General features: G+C 43.0%; 1 protein-coding gene across 1 annotated transcript; it reads right to left on the bottom strand.

The window, feature by feature from the left end:
- Positions 1–31: 31 nt before the first annotated feature.
- LOC142495409 (THO complex subunit 3) lies at positions 32–9,446 on the bottom strand. Its single transcript, XM_075600882.1, has 6 exons — positions 9,206–9,446; positions 7,602–7,758; positions 5,578–5,782; positions 4,737–4,898; positions 3,660–3,760; positions 32–1,980 (listed from the first exon to the last, which is right to left on the bottom strand). The coding sequence occupies exons 1-6, from the start codon at positions 9,374–9,376 to the stop codon at positions 1,817–1,819; spliced, it is 960 nt and encodes a 319-aa protein (XP_075456997.1). The 5' UTR covers positions 9,377–9,446; the 3' UTR covers positions 32–1,816.
- Positions 9,447–21,874: the final 12,428 nt, after the last annotated feature.

The raw sequence follows: 21,874 nt of genomic DNA, 5'->3' as shown, positions 1-21,874 counted from the left end.
TGGAGACCAATAAGGAACAAAAAACTGAGAATTTCTTTACAAAATGGGAACCCTTTATTGCCTCCCTACCACAGAGTGAAAAAGACTAAATATATCAAGCTTTCGCGCACACATCCTGGTGTCTCTTGCGGCAAATTGCACAAGGTCATAGACGAGGTAAACAGAGGGAGAAAAGAACCAGGTTAAAAAGGTATCAAGACAGGAGAACAGAATATCTGAACCCAACGTCTAATGTGTGACTAAAGTTATGTTTTGTACATTCTGTGAGTTATTTAATTTAAAAATGGTGTATTTTTTAGTTAAGTTTGAGCATCTGATTTATACCTTTTTACTTGTATATATATATTTTTTCTTTTATGTATAATTTAAACATGGAAAATTGTAAAGATGTGTTGAAATCTGGCATGTTTACCAGCATGTTAGAAAATCAATAAAAAGAACAGAGGGGAAAAAAAAAAAAAAAAAAAAAAAGAGAGAGAATACTGCGGTCACATTATTAATCTGATCCTTATTTCTTTCTTGGTTTGTCTCAAGTAATTCTATTGCCATCAAGAATCAAACATTAGTCATTAAGCATCTGATAACATTAGGATCACACATGACTCGGTAAATACAAAAAAAATATTACATTTAGACAACAAAAGGAACAAAAAAAAGTTTCACCTTGATGGTAGTTGAGTCTAAGAAAGCCAATTGCAGGGATTCGTAGTATAGACGTTCTCCAATGGGGAAGTGCACTTTTAACATGTCATTATTTTGCATGAAAGTTACTAAATAGTACAGCAGCAATACAAGAGTATCAACTTAATGATTCTCTACAAGGATTTTAAGATGATTCCAGCAAAAGATCTATTAGTCTTAACAAACAGCAATGTGTTTAAAATGTGTTGAATACGCTTGTAATCTAAAAAGGTAGAAAGTAATGGCACTCCAGTGGTCTCCGCTCACAAACTTTTATTTAGATCCGATCTTTGTACAATAAATCTCTTCTAAGTTAAAGACCACTGGAATGCCACTACTTTCTACCGTTTGGATCACAGGCATTTTTTTGTGTTTTCACAGGACTGTTGCCAAACATCTGTGGCATCCATTCCAAGTACCATGAGGGCACCTCCCTTTGGACTGAACACACGTGCAATACAGTATGGATTATACAAAATGCTTAAATTGTATGCTTACCTATAGAGGAGATAAATCAGCAGTTGTTATTGCCTTACAGAAAGGAGTCCAGATTAGCTTGCCATCTCTATTATAAAACCCAATAAGTGTTGGGGTGTGGGTATTCTTTTAGAAAAAACCCTTTAAATTTCAATACAAAGCAGTCATTTCATAACTTTATTGTTCCATTCCATTGCACAAAAGGCCAATATTAACCCCAATTACAATGAAACAAGAAATGTAATAACCACAAGCAACTTAAAATAGAAGATTGCCATCTGTTTGAAAAAAAAAAAGCAGAAAGTTTCAATAAAAAATATATTTTATAACAATACATCAATAGCACAAAGATACTCTCTACAGTCCACAGTCCCGATGAGGAGGGCCAGTTCTTCTTATGCATGTGTCTTCATTTTTTTCCAAATCAACATCGCAGTGTTGTTATTTAGCGATACTGTCCTATGCATAACTATCTTCTGAATCACCATAGCCTGGTGCTGTGCCTTTCATATGGCTTTACCAGAAACACCTTTACACCGCATTCAGGTCTCAAAGGGAGGCTCCTTTCCCACCCTACTAAACCAGCCCGCTCTTGCCATCACCATTGGATGCGTTTTCCACCGTCGCGCATTACTGGTGCCAAAACATTCAGTCTCCTTTAAGAGTCATTTGGAAGCCCAAACAGCTTCACGGTGCCAGCTTCCCGACTGCTGTCATATTTGCCATCCTTGTCATCACAGGCAAAGGCGAGGATGTATCTCTTAGGGTGCCATGCCACTGTGAAGGTGGGAGACTCGCACTGAACTTCACACAGCTTCTCACCTGAAAACCAAAACAACTGTCACTTCTCATGCACAACTACATCCAGACCTGGTGTAGTCATGTACTCAACTGTAGTATACAAATAACCTCAACTGCTCCTCACTAATGCAAAGAATAACCATTGCTATACCAACCCCCATAACTCACTTGCTTGATACTGCATCTCAACCATATAACTGCTTCGGAGCACACTAGATCAGTCCGGAACTGTCATCACTACTCTATATTGCTATATTAAACCATGCAAATTACAAAGTAGGAAGCCCGCACTCAAAATAAAAACCAATTAAAAAAAACACTCAAGAGACCATATGGAGTTAAACAAAAAAGGTGTGTGTATTAACTCATGACAAGAACACAAACACAGAAACAGATGAGCAAAATCAGGCAGCGACACAAAAGGAACTTATCCTATGAGCATCACAGTACACAGCGAGAGCAGAGAAAACACGCTGGACACGTCTCCCCCACATTTTTTGCCTTCAGAGTTGCTCTGGTTTTGCGTTTTGTTTTTGCCCCCTCTGTGTACCACGCTCCATTACCAGTTTGTTTTCTCAGCCCTCGCTATACACTGTGACGCTCATACGAGAAGTTTCTTTGCATCCCTTTTTTACGTTTATCTTTTCTTTTTTAACTCCTTCACTGTTTTCTTGTAGTGTCGCGTACTGATTTTGCTTATGTTTCTGTACTTGCCATTAGTTAATACACATTCCTTTTTGTTTAACTCCATATGGTCTCTTGTTGAGTATTTTTTCGTTTGAGCCTGTGCTTCCTACTTTGTAATTTGCATGCATCTTTAGGGATCCCTTTGGTTGCCTCGCACCTCTCTACATTGCCTTTTTCTTTAATTCGAGTGCGGATTCAAATTGTTTTGTATATGCTATATTAAACCATATACCATCTCAGAACCCAGTACCTAAAATACCTCATTACACATTAGCATACCCTACTTTTATACATTGTTCCCTCCAAAAGGAAGGATGGTCCCAGGGGGGGCCTTGGCGGAGCACTACCGAAGAGAAGGAGGGGGCTGCAACCAGTAGTGAATAAAAACGCTTTATTTAGTGGTCAAACAAAAAGTACATGGTCACTTTGACGCGTTTCGGGACCTGCGTCCCTTTATCAAAAAGGGACGCAGGTCCCGAAGCGCGTCAAAGTGACCATGTACTTTTGTTTGACCACTAAATAAAGCGTTTTTATTCACTACTGGTTGCAGCCCCCTCCTTCTCTTCGGTAGTGCTCCACCAAGGCCCCCCCTGGGACCATCCTTCCTTCTATTACGCTGGACGTGATGCACCCACTCAACAAGGACAGAGCTGTGCTGCAAGAGGGAGATCTCAGTATCATGAACTGATATGGTATGTACATTTTGGTTTTGCTGGGGCTTGTTTGGGACCTTTATGGTATATATGGAGATCTGAGCCAGCCACACAGCGTTACCAGTACTCATATACCACTGCATACATTGCCAATTTGAGTCTCCCATAGCACTTATCACTGCTCTTCTATACCTTGATCAAAGACTTATACTATATTATATATACACATCCTTGGGACAGCTGAGACCCGATTATTGGGAGAATATCCCTAACCCACCATTCATTGTTCCCTCCAAAGCTGCAATGAGTCGGTCATTCTTGTGCAAAATTATTTATTTTTGCATCACATTGGATTCTTACCAGTTTCTACTTGTGCAATGTCAATGAAATGATCTTCAGATGCAGAAGCCAGCATTTTCCCATCATAACTGAAGCTCAGTGTTCTGACCGGCCAGTCGAGCCTATAGGGCAGTAGAACTGCATTTAGTTCAGAGCAGCAGATTATTCATAAACCGGTAACAAGCTGCAATATCGTTCCTAAGTCACACTCTGTAAAACCCCAGAAGCAAAGTAATAAAAATTGTTCTCTACCATTTGGCTGTTGAATCTCCTCTTTCTAATAATAAAGAGTGTAAGTGAGGCAGAGGGTAAAAGGGGACAGTCATATTTACAAAATATGAGCAAAACTACACACAGCAGATGAAGAAGGCCCCATAGAGAGACATACAAAGTACTGTCATTAAACAACATTTCTCAGCTTTAATAATCTTGGCTGTCTAACGTTCAGATACTTGCTCAAGTTTACTCACACAATTGTGTAGGTGTGACATACCAAACAGAATCTACTTACCATACTACTTGAGAACAGCTACAGGCATCAGTGCAATAAATATACCCCCTCTACTTGTACATTGAAACCAGAGTGATCCATTTGTGATCTAGGCTGGCGTTTTCCCATAGCAACAACTAGAGAGTTGTTCCTTGATTAAGTTATAATGTACACAGCTGTTGAAAACCTCACAGGTCTCCTCTTTCTATGTACTTACCACATGCAGCAGAGGTTTCAAAATGCCTATATTCTAATTTCATGTGTTAAGAATTCTCAGGTTACCGCAAAGTTTCATAACCCGCAGAAATCGATACATGTCCAGGACGTACATACATACCTACTCCGTAGAATGTTGCACTGCAACAAAAATGATTTTTTTTTTAAATGTATGAGAAGCTCCCAGATACAATACAGTTATTGTCAATTAACTGTTTCCTGCATTTGATTATGCCACTGAAGAATGTATCAGCATCTAAAATGCATTCTACATGCTTGGACTATAGATACCAACATATTAGAACTAGGGGCGTCATGTCTGGCTTCCTTTCCATGGATATCCTAATCTGTCGCGGTTTGTACATTTGTCATTGAAGCACACAGGTTCCTACCGTGAGAAGCAGCGCACACACACCAACTCATCCACGTCCCAGAGACTGACCAATGCATCTGCGCTGCCTGTGGCAAAGTATTTTCCTGTGGGGTCGAATTTTATGCAGATGCAGTTGGAAGGGTGAGCGTTGATGGACTGCACTGGCTTGAGCTCTGGGTAACTAAGAGAGAAAAGGTTATCAGGATTTATGCAATGAAATCTGATCTCTTTTTAAGGATACCTAATAAATGCCCCATTCATAAACCAAGTACATTGTGTGCGTTTTCAAACTTATTCGTTAATTGTAAGAGCTACATTTACTTAAATGTGTTGCTGGTTCCTCTGAAATATTCAATATCTGCACCTCAAAAAAGTGTGTACAATTTGTCTATGCCAGGCAGGGTTGCCATCTTATACTATAGGCGAACCCGGAGGACAAAAAAAAAAAAAAACACCTTACTTGGTGTGGCATGGTGCTACAGCCTTTCCCGTTATCCTACTGCAACTCCCCCGTCCCGTTGTCATGGCAACGCAGCATCATTTGACGCCGCACAGCCATGTTCACTGCGGTTGGGGGGGAATTGCAGGAGAATACCGGAGACGCTGCCGCCCCCCCGGAGATTGACAGGCTAAACTCGTAGTCAAGTGCCTGAAACCAGTCTCCGGGTCAAACTCGGAGAGGTGGCAACCCTGATGCCAGGGCCACAACGATCAAATAACTTAATAGGTCTCAGACATGAGAAGACACAGCTATATTGCCTGCAAAGGCTCTAGTCCCCTTTAGCAGACGTGGTTCAGTTGGAAAAGTGAGATTGACAATGCACTGCTGCATTTGTGGGGGCTCCCGGTCAGCGGCCTACCTCAGAATATTGATGCAGCCGTTGCCATTGGTCAAAAAGAACAAGTTGTTGTCATTGTTCCAGGAGATTTCATTGACCTCGAACTTGAACTGCTCCTCTGCCCTGGAGCGATAGTTTTTGACATCTATGAAGGTGACCATATCATCCTTGTTCCCCACTGCAATGGTCTGACCGTCTGGACTCCAGCAGATGTTTATGTTTTCCCCTGAAATCACAGAAGTTTAAAATTTGACCAAATATGAAAGAGCTAAAACTATATACAAGAGGCCATGTTCTTCCTGAATAAATCTGAAATTAAACTGCTACTTTCTTGAGGCTAGAGCAATTCCCAACCTGTATTAGGTCTTCCTAGCAAGTCCATGGCATACCTTTCTGGCACTGAAAGGATAAATACTCCCAAAACTACACAAATGCACTAACTCTCGCTTTTGATACAAACCATTAGTTAATGAAGGATGAGTAACCCCATATAAGCAGCCCATATTTACACTGACAGGTTAAGGTACTCAAGAGGTTGAGAGGAGAAAAGCAACTTTCTGCTTAATATTCCAACAGAAATTATATTTAGAACACTGTTCTGAAAATGAAGCATAAGTGACGACATAATTAAAGCGATAGATACCTGTAATAGCAATGCAAACGCAAACAGAACTGATAATTGCCTCTCTTTTGTATACATTTATATAGCGCCAACAATCTTATTGTATTCTTATTGAATGCAATTGATAAGGGAACAATGGCGCATGGTTTATGATGTCATATGGGACCAAGACTAAATTTGTAAAGCTTCCAGTGACTGAGCTCCTGATTAGAACCAACGATAAAACCACCCTAACACCTGTCACTAGTTTTAAATACCTGGGCTTATGGTTTGACTCCCACTTAACATTCGGGATGCACATTGATACCCTGACAACCAAGACCTATGCCAAACTAGGGGTACTTTACAGGAACAAATCCTCCCTAAGTCTCCTGGTCAGAAAGCGTATTGCACAGCAGATGCTAATGCCAATTATTGACTATGGAGACATAGTATATGGCTCGGCTCCTCAAACCCACCTTAGCAAACTTTACACCCTCTACAATTCAATTTGTCGTTTTGTTCTCCAATGCAACTACAACACACATCACTGCGAAATGCTCAAAGAACTAGATTGGTCATCACTAGAGTCTAGGCGCAAAGTTCACCTTTCCTGTCTCACCCTCAAATACTTTCTGGGCAAGCTACCCAGCTACCTGAACAAGCTCCTCACCCCTACCACATGCAGTACCTATCACCTGAGATCAGACTCCAAAAGACTATTCATGGTCCCAAGACGCAACAAAGTATCCGGACGTTCCTCCTTCTCCTTCCGTGCACCCCAAAACTGGAACAACCTACCAGAGACTCTCATATCCACCACCAGCTTAAGTTCTTTCAAATCTAAGGCTGTCTCACACTTTAATCTGGTCTGTAACTGTTTCATACGCTCATAATATATATTTTCTTTAACTGTGCATGCAATGTCTTGTATATAAATGTATACCTTGTTCATTTATGTAACTGTATTTGTAACCATGTATTATTTTGCTTTACTCTGTGCCCAGGACATACTTGAAAACGAGAGGTAACTCTCAATGTATTACTTCCTGGTAAAATATTTTATAAATAAATAAATAAAATAAATAATATGAGAAGTTCTGTTTTAGCCATGTAAAGCTTGAGTCAGCGAAGTGCCATCCAGGCCGAGATTGCCGATAGGCACGCTGTCATTAATGACTAGACAGTAGGTGAAAGGTCCGGTGTAGATAAATATAGCTGAGTGTCATCAGCATAGAGATTATAGGTGAATCCAAAGGAGTCAATGAGGTCACAAAGCAAGTGTATAGAGAAGATTTAAGCCTCATCAGAATGTCTTGATTTTCAGTAGATAATATTTCCTACCTCAACACAGGATTTATCCTGCTCTTTGAGTGACAGAAAACCAATGCAAGACCCCCAACAACCAAGTCGTTTAAGATGGATGTCACAGTAATTTTCTTACCCTTAGTTTTAACAGTGGCTGTGCATTTTGCCGTTCTAACATCCCATAAACGTATCGTCTTATCTCCAGATGCAGTGACAAAGAGATCTGGATTGCTGGGGTGCCAGCAGAGTTGGTCCACACTGTCACTGTGTCCACGGTAATTGTTCTCTTTTACCTACAAGAGACGATAAAGATAATCAACATAAAAAAAAACACAAGTAATTTATGGAAGTGGATGCATATTACACAGAATTCATCAATTGCCTGTCATCATAGCTAGATAAATGCAAAATACATTGCTCTTCCACTTTCTATTAAAAAGGAACACAAGAAGTTATTCACAAGCATAACTCAAAAAGGTGCAATCTCATGTAGCCAGTCCATGCTGAATGCAAAGTTTGGCTTCTGATTCTCTACGAATTAATGACAATATTGCATTTCAGGCCTCTGAATGACGGAGTGTTTGTCCTCATCAGTGAGCCAATAAAGGAGAAGAGGAGAGAGGAGCAGGATCTGGCTGTGCCAACATCAGGGAAAAGGAAGCACCTAGGGAGACAATGTTTGTGTATATACATACACAATGCATATAGTCACTTGTGGAGTGTAAATCATTATAGAAAAATCAATGACCACCCTCAATTAAATGTATTTGAAGCAATTAAAGAATGAACAGGGGTAGAGACAAAAGTATGAGATTATTTATATTAGAAGATGTAGACATAGGTGCTATAGAAATGGGGGCATCTGATTCTCTGACAAAACTAGAACTATGCCTGACATTTGCACACTTTTGACAGTCTCCAGCAGACGTATAGGCCATATATACTGACCAGTCGTCTGCCATAAGACACTTTCCAGGGCTGGAAGACACCATAGTCTTCTTATGTCAATGGTCCGTAAAGTGTATTACAAGTGTCTTATGGCAGAAAACTGCTTAATGAGTATGGGCCTCTATCTTCATCAGGATGAGCTCTCTCTCTCATCACAACCTGCTTTAACACCAAGTAACATTTACAACAAATGAATGTAGTCAATGCCCTCAGTCCCACTCCCCGAATCACTGGCTTCAGCACAGTAATAATTAGATGACATTGTTAACTTCTGGGAGCCTATTCATATTATTACCGTGTATATGCAAAGCACCAGCATTTTCAGCAGGACAGAAATTAGTGTTAACTGGGCCAGGTCCATAGCACCTTCGCCCGTGTGGAGGCATGCACGGCTGTGACGTCACCCGCTTGAAGCAGGTGCGTTTTTCGGCCATGGTACGCGCAGCATCCGTGGGTGTGTCTAGGGGCGTGCCAGGAACGTCACGGAGCTGGCGAACCGCTCACATATACAGCCTGTCATGCCAAGAAATCAGTTTGAACTGATTTCTTGCCGCTTTCGTGCGCACGCACGCCGCATGGACGCAAACTCTGCCTTAAGGCAGTCTGTTCGGTCTGCTGTACCATGGCCCCAGCCTTAATCTGTTTTCATGAATGTTATCGTTTTACCACCATTGTACTGATTTGCGGATAACATTTGGTGCACTATAAATACATAATAATAATTCCCTAGTGTCCGCTTCCGCCCCACATCCCTTCCCAGTAATATATCTGCTCTCCCTGGCCAGCCCTCACCAGCCGGTCCTTCTCCAGCACGAACACGCTGGCTGTCTTATCGAAGGACCCCGACGCCAGGCGGCGCCCGTCACAGCTCCAGGCCACCGAGTGCACTTTAGCGCTGTGCGCGGGGAACTCGCGCGTCTTATTATTCCCGCGGAAATGCTCCTGCAGCTCCTGCACGGACATGACTGCGGGGAGGACAGCGTGGGGTCACAGGTCACAATGGTGACCAACACCACCGCCGCTTCCGGCGCCGCGTTACCATGACGACGGAAGAGAAACTTCCGGGACAGAGCACCGCCGGAAGTGGGGCAGTGTTAACCCATAGCCTGCTGGAGGGAGTTAACAAACTCGGTTTCTCATAAGCCAGAGGATGCTCCCGATCATGGAGATCCGCAGGTTTCATAGACATTTCATATTCCTCAGTGATGTGAGTTATTTCCAATTCTGTAGCTATAATGGTATAAAACAGAGGAAAACATGTGTCGGATCAGTAGAGTATAACTGCACCTCTCATGCTTAAGCTGCCCTTCGCATGTAAACTTTACAGCGCAGTGATGATTTGAAATTCTTCTGTAGATCTTCCACCCTGTGTGTGTTCTGATGCACTTTTTAAAAAGGTTCTGCAATTCTGTGCAGGGAAGGTACTGATGTTATTGGCAGACCGTCTGTCACTTGCTCCCAGCAGCAGCATCATCTCCATCATCTCCTCCGATTAGATGTCCCCAGGGTTTGGGCAGTGTAACACCTCTCACCATGTATGCGGGAGAGACCTTTTTGTTATACTCTATTTCCATGAGTATGTGCCGTGTGCCAAACGTTCTGGCAAAGGCGTCAGGGAGATCTGGTAATCCTGCCTTGAATTGGATGTGAAACGGATAAGGGGAAACGACATTTTTTTAAATAACTAGCCAGTGGGCTCCCAGATAAATAGGAAAAGGTAACCAGTATAGTGCTGGTAGCAGGACTATTTAACCCCTTTACCACTGCGTAGAAACTGTTAAGAATGCAGTGTTTTGGGGTCAGAAATTCCTTTACTAAAATTAATTATAATTGTTACGGGTTTGATTTGTCATGTAATCCCTTTTTATGGGCTGGGAGTGTGATGCAGGATTTAAAGGACACATTCTAATCGTTTTTTAAAGTTTCTAAGTGGAGGATCTTTGACTTTAACATAATTCATTGTTTTTTTTTCTTGAAAGTTGAATAGATTTATATATAGATGATTAGCACCATATAACATAAGCACTAAAGTAATTGTTGATATGGTGGGGGAGGGGGAGAATGAGGAATATATAATCACCAAGAAGCTATATTTCCTCATTTGAGGCATCGGCAACAGTTGAAGTCAATAGTATGTTGTATAAAATGCTGTTATTAATTTTATCTACCTGTACATTCATTTGCATTGTGCTGTCTGTGTTTATATTTGTAATATTTAATGGTTCTTTTTTCAAATGTATATCTTTGGGGAAGCTAACTTTCTGATTAGTGTGTGTGTGTGTGTGTTTTAAATTGACTGAGATTTAAAAACCTTTTTACAAACCTCATAAGTGAACACAATTAAAGAGGCAATTGTCATTTTAAAAAAAATAAAAAAAATTCTTTTAATATATGCAGCCTTTGATTACCTTTTATTGAAAACTAATTACCTGAGCTGCTAATCAGTTGCGGGAGAACCAAATCGATCAGCAAAGATTGTGCTTCCCAGGTTCACTAAATGGCTGCCTTTCAGTTTCAATGAAACCTTCAGTCAGTGTAACTCAGCAGCTACAATGTATTCTTATTGTATTGTATGTCTTTATTTATATAGCGCCATAAATGTACATAGCGCTTCACAGTAGTAATACATATCATATAAATAACAAATAATATAAATAACAAATCATGGGAATAAGTGCTTCAGACATACTGTAAAAGTAACATTAAGGAAGGAGTCCCTGCTCCGAGGAGCTTACAATCTAATTGGTAGGTAGGGAGAACGTACAGAGACAGTAGGAGGGAATACTAGTAAGTGCGTCTGCAGGGGGCCAAGCTTTATGTGTCATGTGTCCATGATTATCCAGTGCTACTCATATGCTTCTTTAAGCAGATGTGTCTTAAGGTGGGTCTTAAAGGTGGATAGCGAGGGGGCTAGTCGGGTATTGAGGGGAAGGGCATTCCAGAGGTCTGGGGCAGAAAGTGAGAAAGGTTTAAGGCGGGAGAGAGCTTTAGATACAAAGGGGGTAGAAAGAAGACATCCTTGAGAAGAACGCAAGAGTCGTGATGGTGCATAGCGAGAAATTAGGGCTGAGATGTAAGGAGGGGGAGAAGATTGTAAAGCTTTAAAAGTGAGCAGGAGAATTGAGTGTGAGATACGTGATTTAATCGGAAGCCAGGAGAGGGATTTCAGGAGGGGAGATGCGGAGACAGATTTAGGAAAGAGTAGAGTGATTCTGGCAGCAGCGTTTAGGATAGATTGTAGGGGAGACAGGTGAGAGGTAGGAAGGCCGGACAGCAGGAGGTTGCAGTAATCGAGACGTGAGAGAATGAGGGCATGAATTATTATTACTAAGGTAACATTATCTATTGTTACAGTTTGCAACTCAAACTGCTGGTAATATTGGGAACAAATTATCACCAAACAGGTTACACAGATCTTGCACTGCCGGAGAGGTGTGTTAAAACCTGCAATAGAAATTCAAGGATGCTCATTATATTAAAAACTCATTAAAAATGGCATTACGAGTTAAATTTAAAATAAAAAATGTAAGTATTAATTAATACTACAGAACTAATTAAAAAAAACACGTAGGATATTGCATGGATTGCTCCTTTTAAAAGAAACAATACTATTATTTAAATGTTATCTTAATATTAATGGTTATTAATGCACCTCTAAACTACAAAATATTCTGTTTAGATTAAATATTAGTTAACAACTGTTGTTACGGGAGACCAGGACTAACACACCAGGGATCAATTCGCCAGACAGAAACACAGAGTTTATAAAAATTAATTTGTTGGAAAAAGGAATATACACAACTATATACAGCAAACACACACTTACAACTGGGAAACTGGGGTACACTATAAATCTAGGTGCAGGGAACTCTCTAAAGAGATTTACCCTGTGTTCTCCCTTCCCTACAAAATCCTCTGCAGCATCTCACAGTTTCTTCCCAAGCTGCTTCTTCTTCAGGCTTAGGCCCCAGTATCAGCTTCTGTATGCACGCCTGGCAGCGCGTACATGTGTGAAAGCCGCGGTCTGTTGCTGAGCTGCAAGGGGATAGACAAGATCGTGACTGGGAGGGGTGTGGTGGGGGTGCGGCCATGATGTCACACAGCTGCTTCGCCCTCATTGGCTGAACCACCGCCGTGACGTGTCCAGCGCTTCATCGCCACTAGCAAAGTCAAGATTCTTATCTTTGCAAAAATGTGGTCGCACATCGCGACCTGTACATGCGCTTGCAGGCAGCTACTGGGCCCGGCACCATAGAGGGGCGGATCTTGTACCTGTACCGCATGCCGCAGCGCTCGCAGCAGCCTACACTGGGGACTCAGCCTAAGGCCCGTAATATACTGTGTGCAGCCATGCGTGTGCCTGTGCGAACGCTCGTGCACGTTACGCACACTTTGTGTGTGTATGGTGGTCTGTGCTGCCGGGAGCGACAGGGTGTGTGTATATATGTGTATATGTAATTTATTATTATTATTAAAAAAAGACACGTTGGTAAGTGTAGGCGGACGCTCACAGAGGTATGCAAGGGAGACTGATTAGGGTGAAATTAAATAAGCCTTTTATTGCGCCTTTTCCTTAACATCAGGAAACCATCCAAACAAGGGGTAAACAAAGCTTCTATTCACTTGGGAGTATTTCTAGTGAACTACTATGCGGTTCACAACTCCCTTAGATAAGCATGTCTCCCAGCCCCAAACATATAGCATGAAATGAACAGATATAAAAAGTCTTGTAAATAAAAGTCTTATCTGTTCCTTGTGGTTTGGAGGGAAAATCTTCTCTGTCCCTGGTTCATCTCCCTTTTCCTCAGGGTGTGTCAGCATTCAGGTTTAGAAGTTTCCCCTGTGTCTTGAAAGCAGCTCTGCTGTCTCTTCTGGCAGGGCTCAAGACTGTTTGTGAGAGTCAAAGACAATCTCTGCTCTGTCTCCAAAGTTCAGCTCAGGTGTGAGCTAAGGAGTCTCTCTTCCTGTCTCAAAAGACAGGCTTTTGTAAGCAATCTAATCAGGCAGGTGGTGTTTGTTAATTCACTACCAGCAGTTAACCACCACACTGCTGGATTAGAGGCACATTACTTGAACAGGGATAACTCCCCCTGTTACAGTAAGAATAAAATATTAACATTGTATAAATACACACACACACACATACATACATTTCAGCGGCGGTAGCGGCGCAAAATATTTATTTTCCCCATCTTCTCCCCTGTTGGCCGTTTCCACGCTCACTGCCGTGCGCGCGGCACCATTATAGAAAGGCTGACTAACCACAGCCAACTATAAATGCTGTGCACGGCACAGCAAGCATGCCCTCTATAGAACAGCCCTAAGACATTTCTTCCACCACAACTCTGAGATGAGCTTATCTCCTTGGACTAGGAGTCTTGCTTCTCACAAGTGTTTGTAATATGACCCATTCCTTGATTGGGAGGGGGAGGAATGCAGCAACAAACCCATTTACATGCAAAAAGTTACTTGGAAAGATCAGACCATTTGGCCACATTTTAGCTTAAAGCAAAATAAACCCCTGGTATATATAACCCCGGCAGGCTTGACCTTTTATTAAAAGCTTTCAAATTTACCCCTATCGTCACAACCGTAATATAAGTATAAAGTGTAATATTGTAGACTTGTTAATTAAAATTGTAATGAAATTGAAGGTATATTGTAGTTCATTCATTTCCAAATCTATATATTTGAAATACAGATTCCAGCATTTATACTATTGAATTAAAAGGTGGGATAGTTGGTTAGTGTTTGGTGTATGCTTCTATTTTTTATCAATTAATTGATCCCATTTTACCTGACCTTTCCAGGACATCATTGATTTGACAAGTAGTAGCTCTGTGATGGTGTCAGGATCCGTGATCCTCGGCACGCTCCTCGCTTACCCCAACCCGTGACAGGGTGTTCCGCTTATCCCGCCTCCTGCAGCACATGTCGCCTGCCGGCGAATACCAGCGTTCCATCTAGGGGCACGCGCGGACCACACGCTGCACTAAATGCTGTCCCTGCTGGTGCCACCTCCAGGCTAAGCTCACACGGTGACACCACCGTCACGCAGCGCGCACACATGCGCAGAACCTTCCTTACTCCTCTGCCTAAGTATACACCTGTGCTGATTCTCTCCAGCCTACCACAGCCAGGCATACTACTGAGTATGCTCTCCTCTCATTGGATAATCTCCCTTTATATGCTCAGCTGCCACACTGGCAAATTGGCTGAGCATAAACCTTCCTATGAACGACGTGTTCACTGCGGTCTTGCCTCCACAGTCTTGTCGTGCTTCCAGATCCTTGTTCCTGACCTTAGCTTTTCCTCAGGAGTCCGCTCTTCTGTTCTCCTGACTTCGACTACGTACGATGATCCGCACCTCTCCAATACTGATCTCAGCAAAGTGTCACGACAATCCGCCTCTCTCCAATCCAGACCACGGCTAAGTACCCCCTACGATCTGCTACTCTCCAACACCGACCTCGGCAAGTATTACTGACCATCCAGACCTCTCCTACCCCGACCCGGCTACCTTGACCAATCTACACTCCAGACGTGCCCACGCGACTGTGGGTTGGTGTTATATCAAATCCCCACCTCGGCCTCGCGGTCACGCCTTGTTTGTGGTGAGCACTCCGTTACAGATGGGCGCTCTGGTGTCATTGGACAGCAATGTGATTGATTTGACCTGCATTGAGGACAAACCAGAGAGGTTTTCTGAGCTTTCTCCTCCCCAGCAGTGCTACTTACAGGCTAAGCAGCGCATCAAATCAGAGTCCCAGTTTAACAACTCCTGTCTTCCTTAAGATAGACCGTCAGACCCGGAAGGTACAGAGGCAGCATGCAGGTTATGCCCCAGCCTCTCCAGTGACCAAGTGAAAAACAGAGACGATGAGGGCTCTGTAAGCAGAGATGAGACATTTGGCAACTGTTAACAGTGATATGGCCTCCTTGGACAGTGTAAGAGACATTGGGACCGAGCAGGAAGTCTCTCCTAGAACAAACGGAGAGGGCTGCCTTACATCTGCGCAAGTGTACAGGAACAGTCCCTTAAAAAATCCTTTGGTCTTAACAGATGCACACCCTCAAAAACTTTGTCTCAATAGCAACCAGAGCCCAGACCATGCCACTGTGTGTTCGACGAGGAAGCCCCAGTCAGATCCCATGGCAACCCCCAGTTCCTCACTGGCACTAACAAATGGGACATTTGAAGAGACCTTTAGCCCCAGAGCAGATTTTACTCAAAAGCTGGTCCACCCCAACAAGGCCTGGTTTTACAAGCTACGGTACTTCAGAAGCCACCCTGTCCATCATGTCTTCTTCCGGAGGATGAAACACGATAAAGGAGATAGTAAGGTAAAGTCGGAGAGCATGTCCTCCATTATATTACCTTTTATCTTCCCATATCTCACATCACAAACAAGTAATTGCACAAGAATTGGCAACCAGACCCCTTGAATACATTGGTGGGCCACAGGTTGTCCTCGGGGGCTTCACCTGCGGCCCTGAACTGCTTACCATCCCTTCAGCCCACTCGACCCTCTCTTCCCAGCTTGTAGAACCACCTTTAGCAGCAATAACTTGAAGTAATAGTTTTCTGTGTGACTTTATCAGTCTCTCACATCGTTGTGGAGGAATTTGAGCTCACTCTTCTTTACAACGTTGCTTCAGTTCATTGAGGTTTGTGGGCATTTGTTTATGCCCAGATCTCGTAAGGTCCAGCCACAGCATTTCAATCGGGTTGAGGTCTGGACTTTTACTGGGCCATTGCAACACCTTGATTCTTTTCTTTTTCAGCTATTCTGTTGGAGATTTGCTGGTGTGCTAGGATCATTGTCCTGTTGCATGCCCCAATTTCGGCTAAGCTTTAGCTGTCGGACAGATGGCCTCACATTTGACTCTAGAATACTTTGGTATACAGAGGAGTTAATGGTCGGCTCAATGACTGCAAGGTTCCCAAGTCCTGTGGCTGCAAAGCAAGCCCAAATCATTACCCCTCCACCACCGTGCTTGACAGTTGGTATGAGGTGTTTGTGCTGATATGCTGTGTTTGGTTTTTGCCAAACGTGGTGCTGTGCATTGTGGCCAAACATCTCCACTTTGGTCTCGTCTGTCCAAAGGACATTGTTCCAGAAGTCTTGTGGTTTGTTCAGATGCAACTTTGCAAACCTAAGCCGTGCTGCCATGTTCTTTTTAGAGAGAAGAGGCTTTCTCCTGGCAACCCTTCCAAACAAACCATACTTGTTCAGTCTTTTTCTAATTGTACTGTCATGAACTTTAACATCTAACATGCTAACTGAGGCCTGTAGAGTTTGAGATGTAACTCTTGGGTATTTTGCAATTTCTCTAAGCATTGCACGGTCTGACCTTGGGGTTAATTTGCTGGGACGTCCACTCCTGGGAAGATTGGCAATTGTCTTGAATGTTTTCCACTTTTGAATAATCTTTCTCACTGTAGAATGATGGACTTTCATTTGGAAATGGCCTTAACTGGTATAAACTTCCCTCACTTAGGCTGCGCTTATAGTGCCGGCGACAGCGACGCGACATCACGTCAAAACAAATGCATTGCCGCAGTCGCATGCGCTTATAGTAAGGGCGACACGACGGCTTGGTCGCGATCGCTGGAAGTCATCTCAATTTGATTTTTCCAGCGTCCATAGGCTGAAGTCGCCGGCACTATAAGCACAGCCTTAGGCATAAGCTTCTAATTAGACATCAACAAAAGCAATGTTATTTTATATATTTCACAAAATGTATTAAGCTTTTTGCAGTTTTCTTTTGGACATGAATAATGCAAAGCTATTATAAAATTAACTTAGAAACTGGAAGGCTTTACAAATTGTACAGATGAGCTGAGTGCTCCTTTTATTGCATCTGAAATATATGCTGCTAGTCAGATTGCACATATAAATTCCTGCTCATAGCTAAAGAAGAGATCCTTTTTTTGTTGCTGCACACCCAGTACACTAAAGCAACTGATTTTTAAAAGGTATGATAGCACTACATCTTTGAACATTTGAGTCCAAAGTGTCATTGTTTATTAGATGAATGATTCGGAGTATTCTAGCACAATACCTGTTTTATGTCAATGTTTTTTTACCAATCGAGGTACTGTAGTTTAGTATTGCCAAGCAAAGCTCCCAGCACTTATTGGGTTTCATAGATACATTCTGTATCTTGTCCAGCTAGAATTAATTGACAGGATGCACTTTACTGGAAGAACAGGTCAAGGAATAAAGTATCTAAAGAAGTCAAATAATTTAATATGAGCAGATTAGTGAGATAAGAGACTTAATGGACAGTGGATCGGAAAGGAAGAGAGTTTGTAACATATGCAGGTGCCTGAAGCTAATACAAATCTCGCCGCTGAGCATGCCAGGTTAAGAGCAGTAAGTGACTTTAAGCAAACAGAGTCTTTACCCCCCACACCTGGTGGGTGCTTGCATAGCCACAGCAGACTCCGCCTGCCACCTGAAGGGCTCTCCAACACATCCATCTATCGTTAATGAGACTGCTCGCACTTAGCCAGCCAAAGCTACACTTTTAAGGAGAGAAGCACACAGAGTGCAAAATAGATATCTCTATCTCACTAGAGACGAGGGAGCCAGGTTTCTGTACAACAGCCAAATCGCTCCATGGCAGCCAAGATCCCATTAACTTACTTCGGTGGAATTCCTCGATATTTTTACTGTGCACTGGCACGGGATGTGTTTAAGCAAGAATATTAATCTTCTGACACTAAAGTACATATCAAATTTAGACGTTAATAGAAAAAGCCAAGGTACAAAAAAGATATTTGAGGTGGACTGGTTTCATCCTTTCTTTTGTTACCCAATAAGACCATACATCTCAGAAGTCCTGATGATGTTAATTTGGAATCTCACCCTTTCACATTTTGCTCTAATTGATATGACTCGGACTAAAAATATTGTCTTTTGCATTCTTCTACTTTGTCTCTCAATCAACCATTGTCAGAGGGACAGAAGGCTCAATGAGTTTATAATTTCACTGATGTACAGGTGACATACGTGGGGAAATATTTAGTGTTTAACAAATCCTAATGGTTTTGTAGAACCATCTGCAACACTTCAAAGTGTTCAACTAATCCTACAACCTATAATTTATAATGTAGTTAAACTAGATAATCTAGCTAAAATATCTAAACCTTACAGAAAAAAAAATCACTCCTCTACTACAATTAAATGTCTGTTGGTTAGGAATTCAACCTAAATTAAATGCATCACTGGTTAAGCTCATCTACTATTGAGCCAAAGCCAAGGTAGCAGAAGACAAAGTTCTTAGCTCATGACACCGTGTCCTGTGCAAGACAATCGTCTCTAGTTAAAGCACAGTCAGCAGCGAAGATAGAGCTGGTATTTGGCAGAATACTATTGGTAATGTAAATTAAGCTGTACTGAGCATGCATACTATAGAGTACCAGAAAAAAGATTACCGCATGCACATCCATCCACGATTGTTTTTCAGCCCCATGATTAAACTATTTGATACTTTGACCGTATTCAATATGTTGAGAAGCCATTTCATTTAAATGTAGCCCCGGTGTCCTCTGGCTCCCAGAGACCCCTTCTCTGGTCAGCCGAGCGGTCGCGGGTCCTGCCGGAGCCAGCGACGGGCCCGCCGGCTGCTCACAAAGGTGGGGGCCAGTGCAGGGAGCGCTCGGCGTCCCTGGAGCCTCGGCGGCGTACCCGGCTAGTGGGGGCCGCCATGACCGGTTGCGCGAGCGTGCGCGTGATCGCCAGAAAGTTGCGGCGGCCATTAGAGACTCGCGCATGCGCAGGGCAAGTGCGCACGCGGCCCCAATGCCAAGACAGCCTCCCCAGGACTACAACGTCCATGGCGCATAGCGAGGCAGGCACCAGGTGCCTCATAGTGGCCAATGAGGGCCAAGGATTCCCACACAGGCAGATTGATACTTTTCGCGGGCTTAGAGCAACGGCAGTTGGAGCTGAGAGATAGAAGGGGAAGGAAGGGTGTAGTGAGCAAGTGGCTCGTACACCAGGTAGGGTTCCCCAGGTCCCAGACAGGCCCAACTCCCCACCAGGTTAGTGGGTAAGTAATAAGGGACGGCCCCTAGGTTAGGGACTCTGCCCTTAGGAGCGTGTGGTGTGCAGTCTTGTCAGGTCACAGCTGTCAGTGCTGTGAGGGCTGGCAAGAGGGCATCGTGTGAGGTTGCAGTGCGTTGCTGCAGGTGTTGTGAGTATTAGGTAGGAGTTGGTGAGAGGGGATCCGGGAGGTGAAGGGAGAGGTAGTGTGGGTGCAGGGGGTCAGGCACCCACCTGCATAGGACATTTCGTCCCCGCAGGCCCATAGGAGAATCCCCGAAGTCACCGTAGGTTGCTGTGCTGCAGGGACGCCTATAGTGGTAGCGTGCATCACCCTTACTATTAGTGTTAGTTAGGGACTCAGCAGCCGCTGCGCGTCCGTCCAGAGGGTTGGGCGCAGATCTTCGTTGTTGCTGCAGAGGCCATCCGGGTGGGATCGCCCCGGACGGTAGTTCCTGTGTTCATCCGTCATCAGATCCTTTGCGTAGCTCCGTTGCAGGCCCGAGCACTGGAGTGCTCGGCAGGTAACCCTCATCAAGTGCACCAACGATATATCAGATTCACACGGGACCAGTGACTGCGCAGTCATACACATCCTCTCACACAATACGTCTCCCACCCTTTCCTAGTATGTGGTTATTGGACACTGGGTGGGATCACCTGGTGAAGGGGGTAGCGTCCTGCGAGACGCATTAGTTAGTGTCTCCTCTAGAGAGGGACACCTGTTGATCTGTTGATGTTATATGCAAAAGTACGTGTCCTATGCTCACAAGTAAAGGTATTGGTGGTTATACATACTGTGTGCTGAGTGATATATATTGTCCTGCGAGGAACCACTCCCCCTCTGGTGGGAGCCATCGCAGGTGGAGGCGCTGCACCGAGTACAGGGTTACTCATAATATAATTGCCCCAGGTTCCCCGTGGCGGAAGCTCAGCCCTCCTGTGAGCCTAACAGGTAAAGCACCACACCTGGTAACAGTAGGTTCTCCGCACTCACACTATATCTGCGATTGGGTGGGGGAATACCCGTTACATAAAATTAAATCTAGTTTATTCAATTGAATGAATATGAGAGAGAGGAGTGGCTCAGTAAGAAGCCATTTCATTTTGCTGGTGAAAAATCTAGTTTATTCAATTGAATGAATATGATCTCTTCCTAACCACAGGAAAGCTGCTTCATAGCATATTGATTAAGTGATGAACATGTCCAATTGCACTAATCTTCCAAAGACTGTGTTGCATGGTTAATTGCAATGCTAACTTATTTCCCCTGCAAACACAGATTGGAAAAGTATGCAGCATATTTCCCATACTAAAAAATAACCAAACTTGTAAGCGGGAATAAAAGGCTTGCCAAAAGAATGTCTCCTATGCTGGGGAGATAGGCAGAAAGGTCCTAATTATTTTTATTTTATTTGCTATTAAATTGTGTTTTTACATTTGCTCACTTATCCACTACATATCCACTTGGGACAGTCAGATGTCTAGCTCTAGGGCAACATAGTACCCGATACAGCCTATCTATTATTGACACACATATATGCCAAGCAAAGGGTAACTGAGTGCATGTAATTTGGGGCCTTCCTGCCTATCTCCCCACCATAGGAGACATGCTTTTGAAATTTAGTTTTCTTTCGCTCATACCTGTTCCCCTAGTGCACTGACCCTCACTTTCACTGACATTTGAAGGTTGAGCGGGTATCACACCTTCAAGATTTGTAAGCAGCAAATGAATAAATGTACGAGCAAATTTAGAACACCAGAGCAACAGCACTAACCCCTCGATTTGTGATTTGCAAAGCGTACTGCTGAACTATTACAGGGAAAGGGTATTTGATATAGAAATAAAAGCTTAAATCACAGAAATCCATCCATATAAACAGGGAATATATTGCACAATAGAAAATACCACAGAATGCCCATATTAAAATTAATTTCCCTTCTTTTTTACTAACTGCAAAGTACATTTGTAATTGGCCAAAAAAAAGCTTTTATAGCAGCATTCAACAGAAAAAAAACATTTATAAAGGCAGATTGTTATGGATATATATACTGCCATCTGGTGGGAAAAGGTATGCAGAGACCTGCTCTGGTGGGACTTGCAATTCAGATAACAAAGCTTGAACACTTTCTGTACAGTGAAAATAAATTGTGCATGGGATTTCAAAAGCAAAATCCGTCTTAGATTTCAACATTTGGCTCACTTCAAAGTTTTTGTATATCAGGGTTTGATATTGTGGTCATAGGTCATAAAACACTTTCATTGCTGAAGCAGTGTTATATTTTGTGTCACCTTTTTAAAAGACTAACATTGGGGAGGCCTTTCATGTATGAAATTCTACTCTTACAAGCTTCAAAAACCTCAGATCTCTTCTTTGTCTGTACACGTAAAGAAGGGACCTGTGCG

This window comes from Ascaphus truei, chromosome 5, assembly GCF_040206685.1.
Source record: "Ascaphus truei isolate aAscTru1 chromosome 5, aAscTru1.hap1, whole genome shotgun sequence".
Classification (NCBI taxonomy): Eukaryota; Metazoa; Chordata; class Amphibia; order Anura; family Ascaphidae; genus Ascaphus; species Ascaphus truei.
The sequence above is the reverse complement of the archived record's forward strand: the minus strand, read 5'-3'. Positions and strand labels throughout refer to the sequence as shown.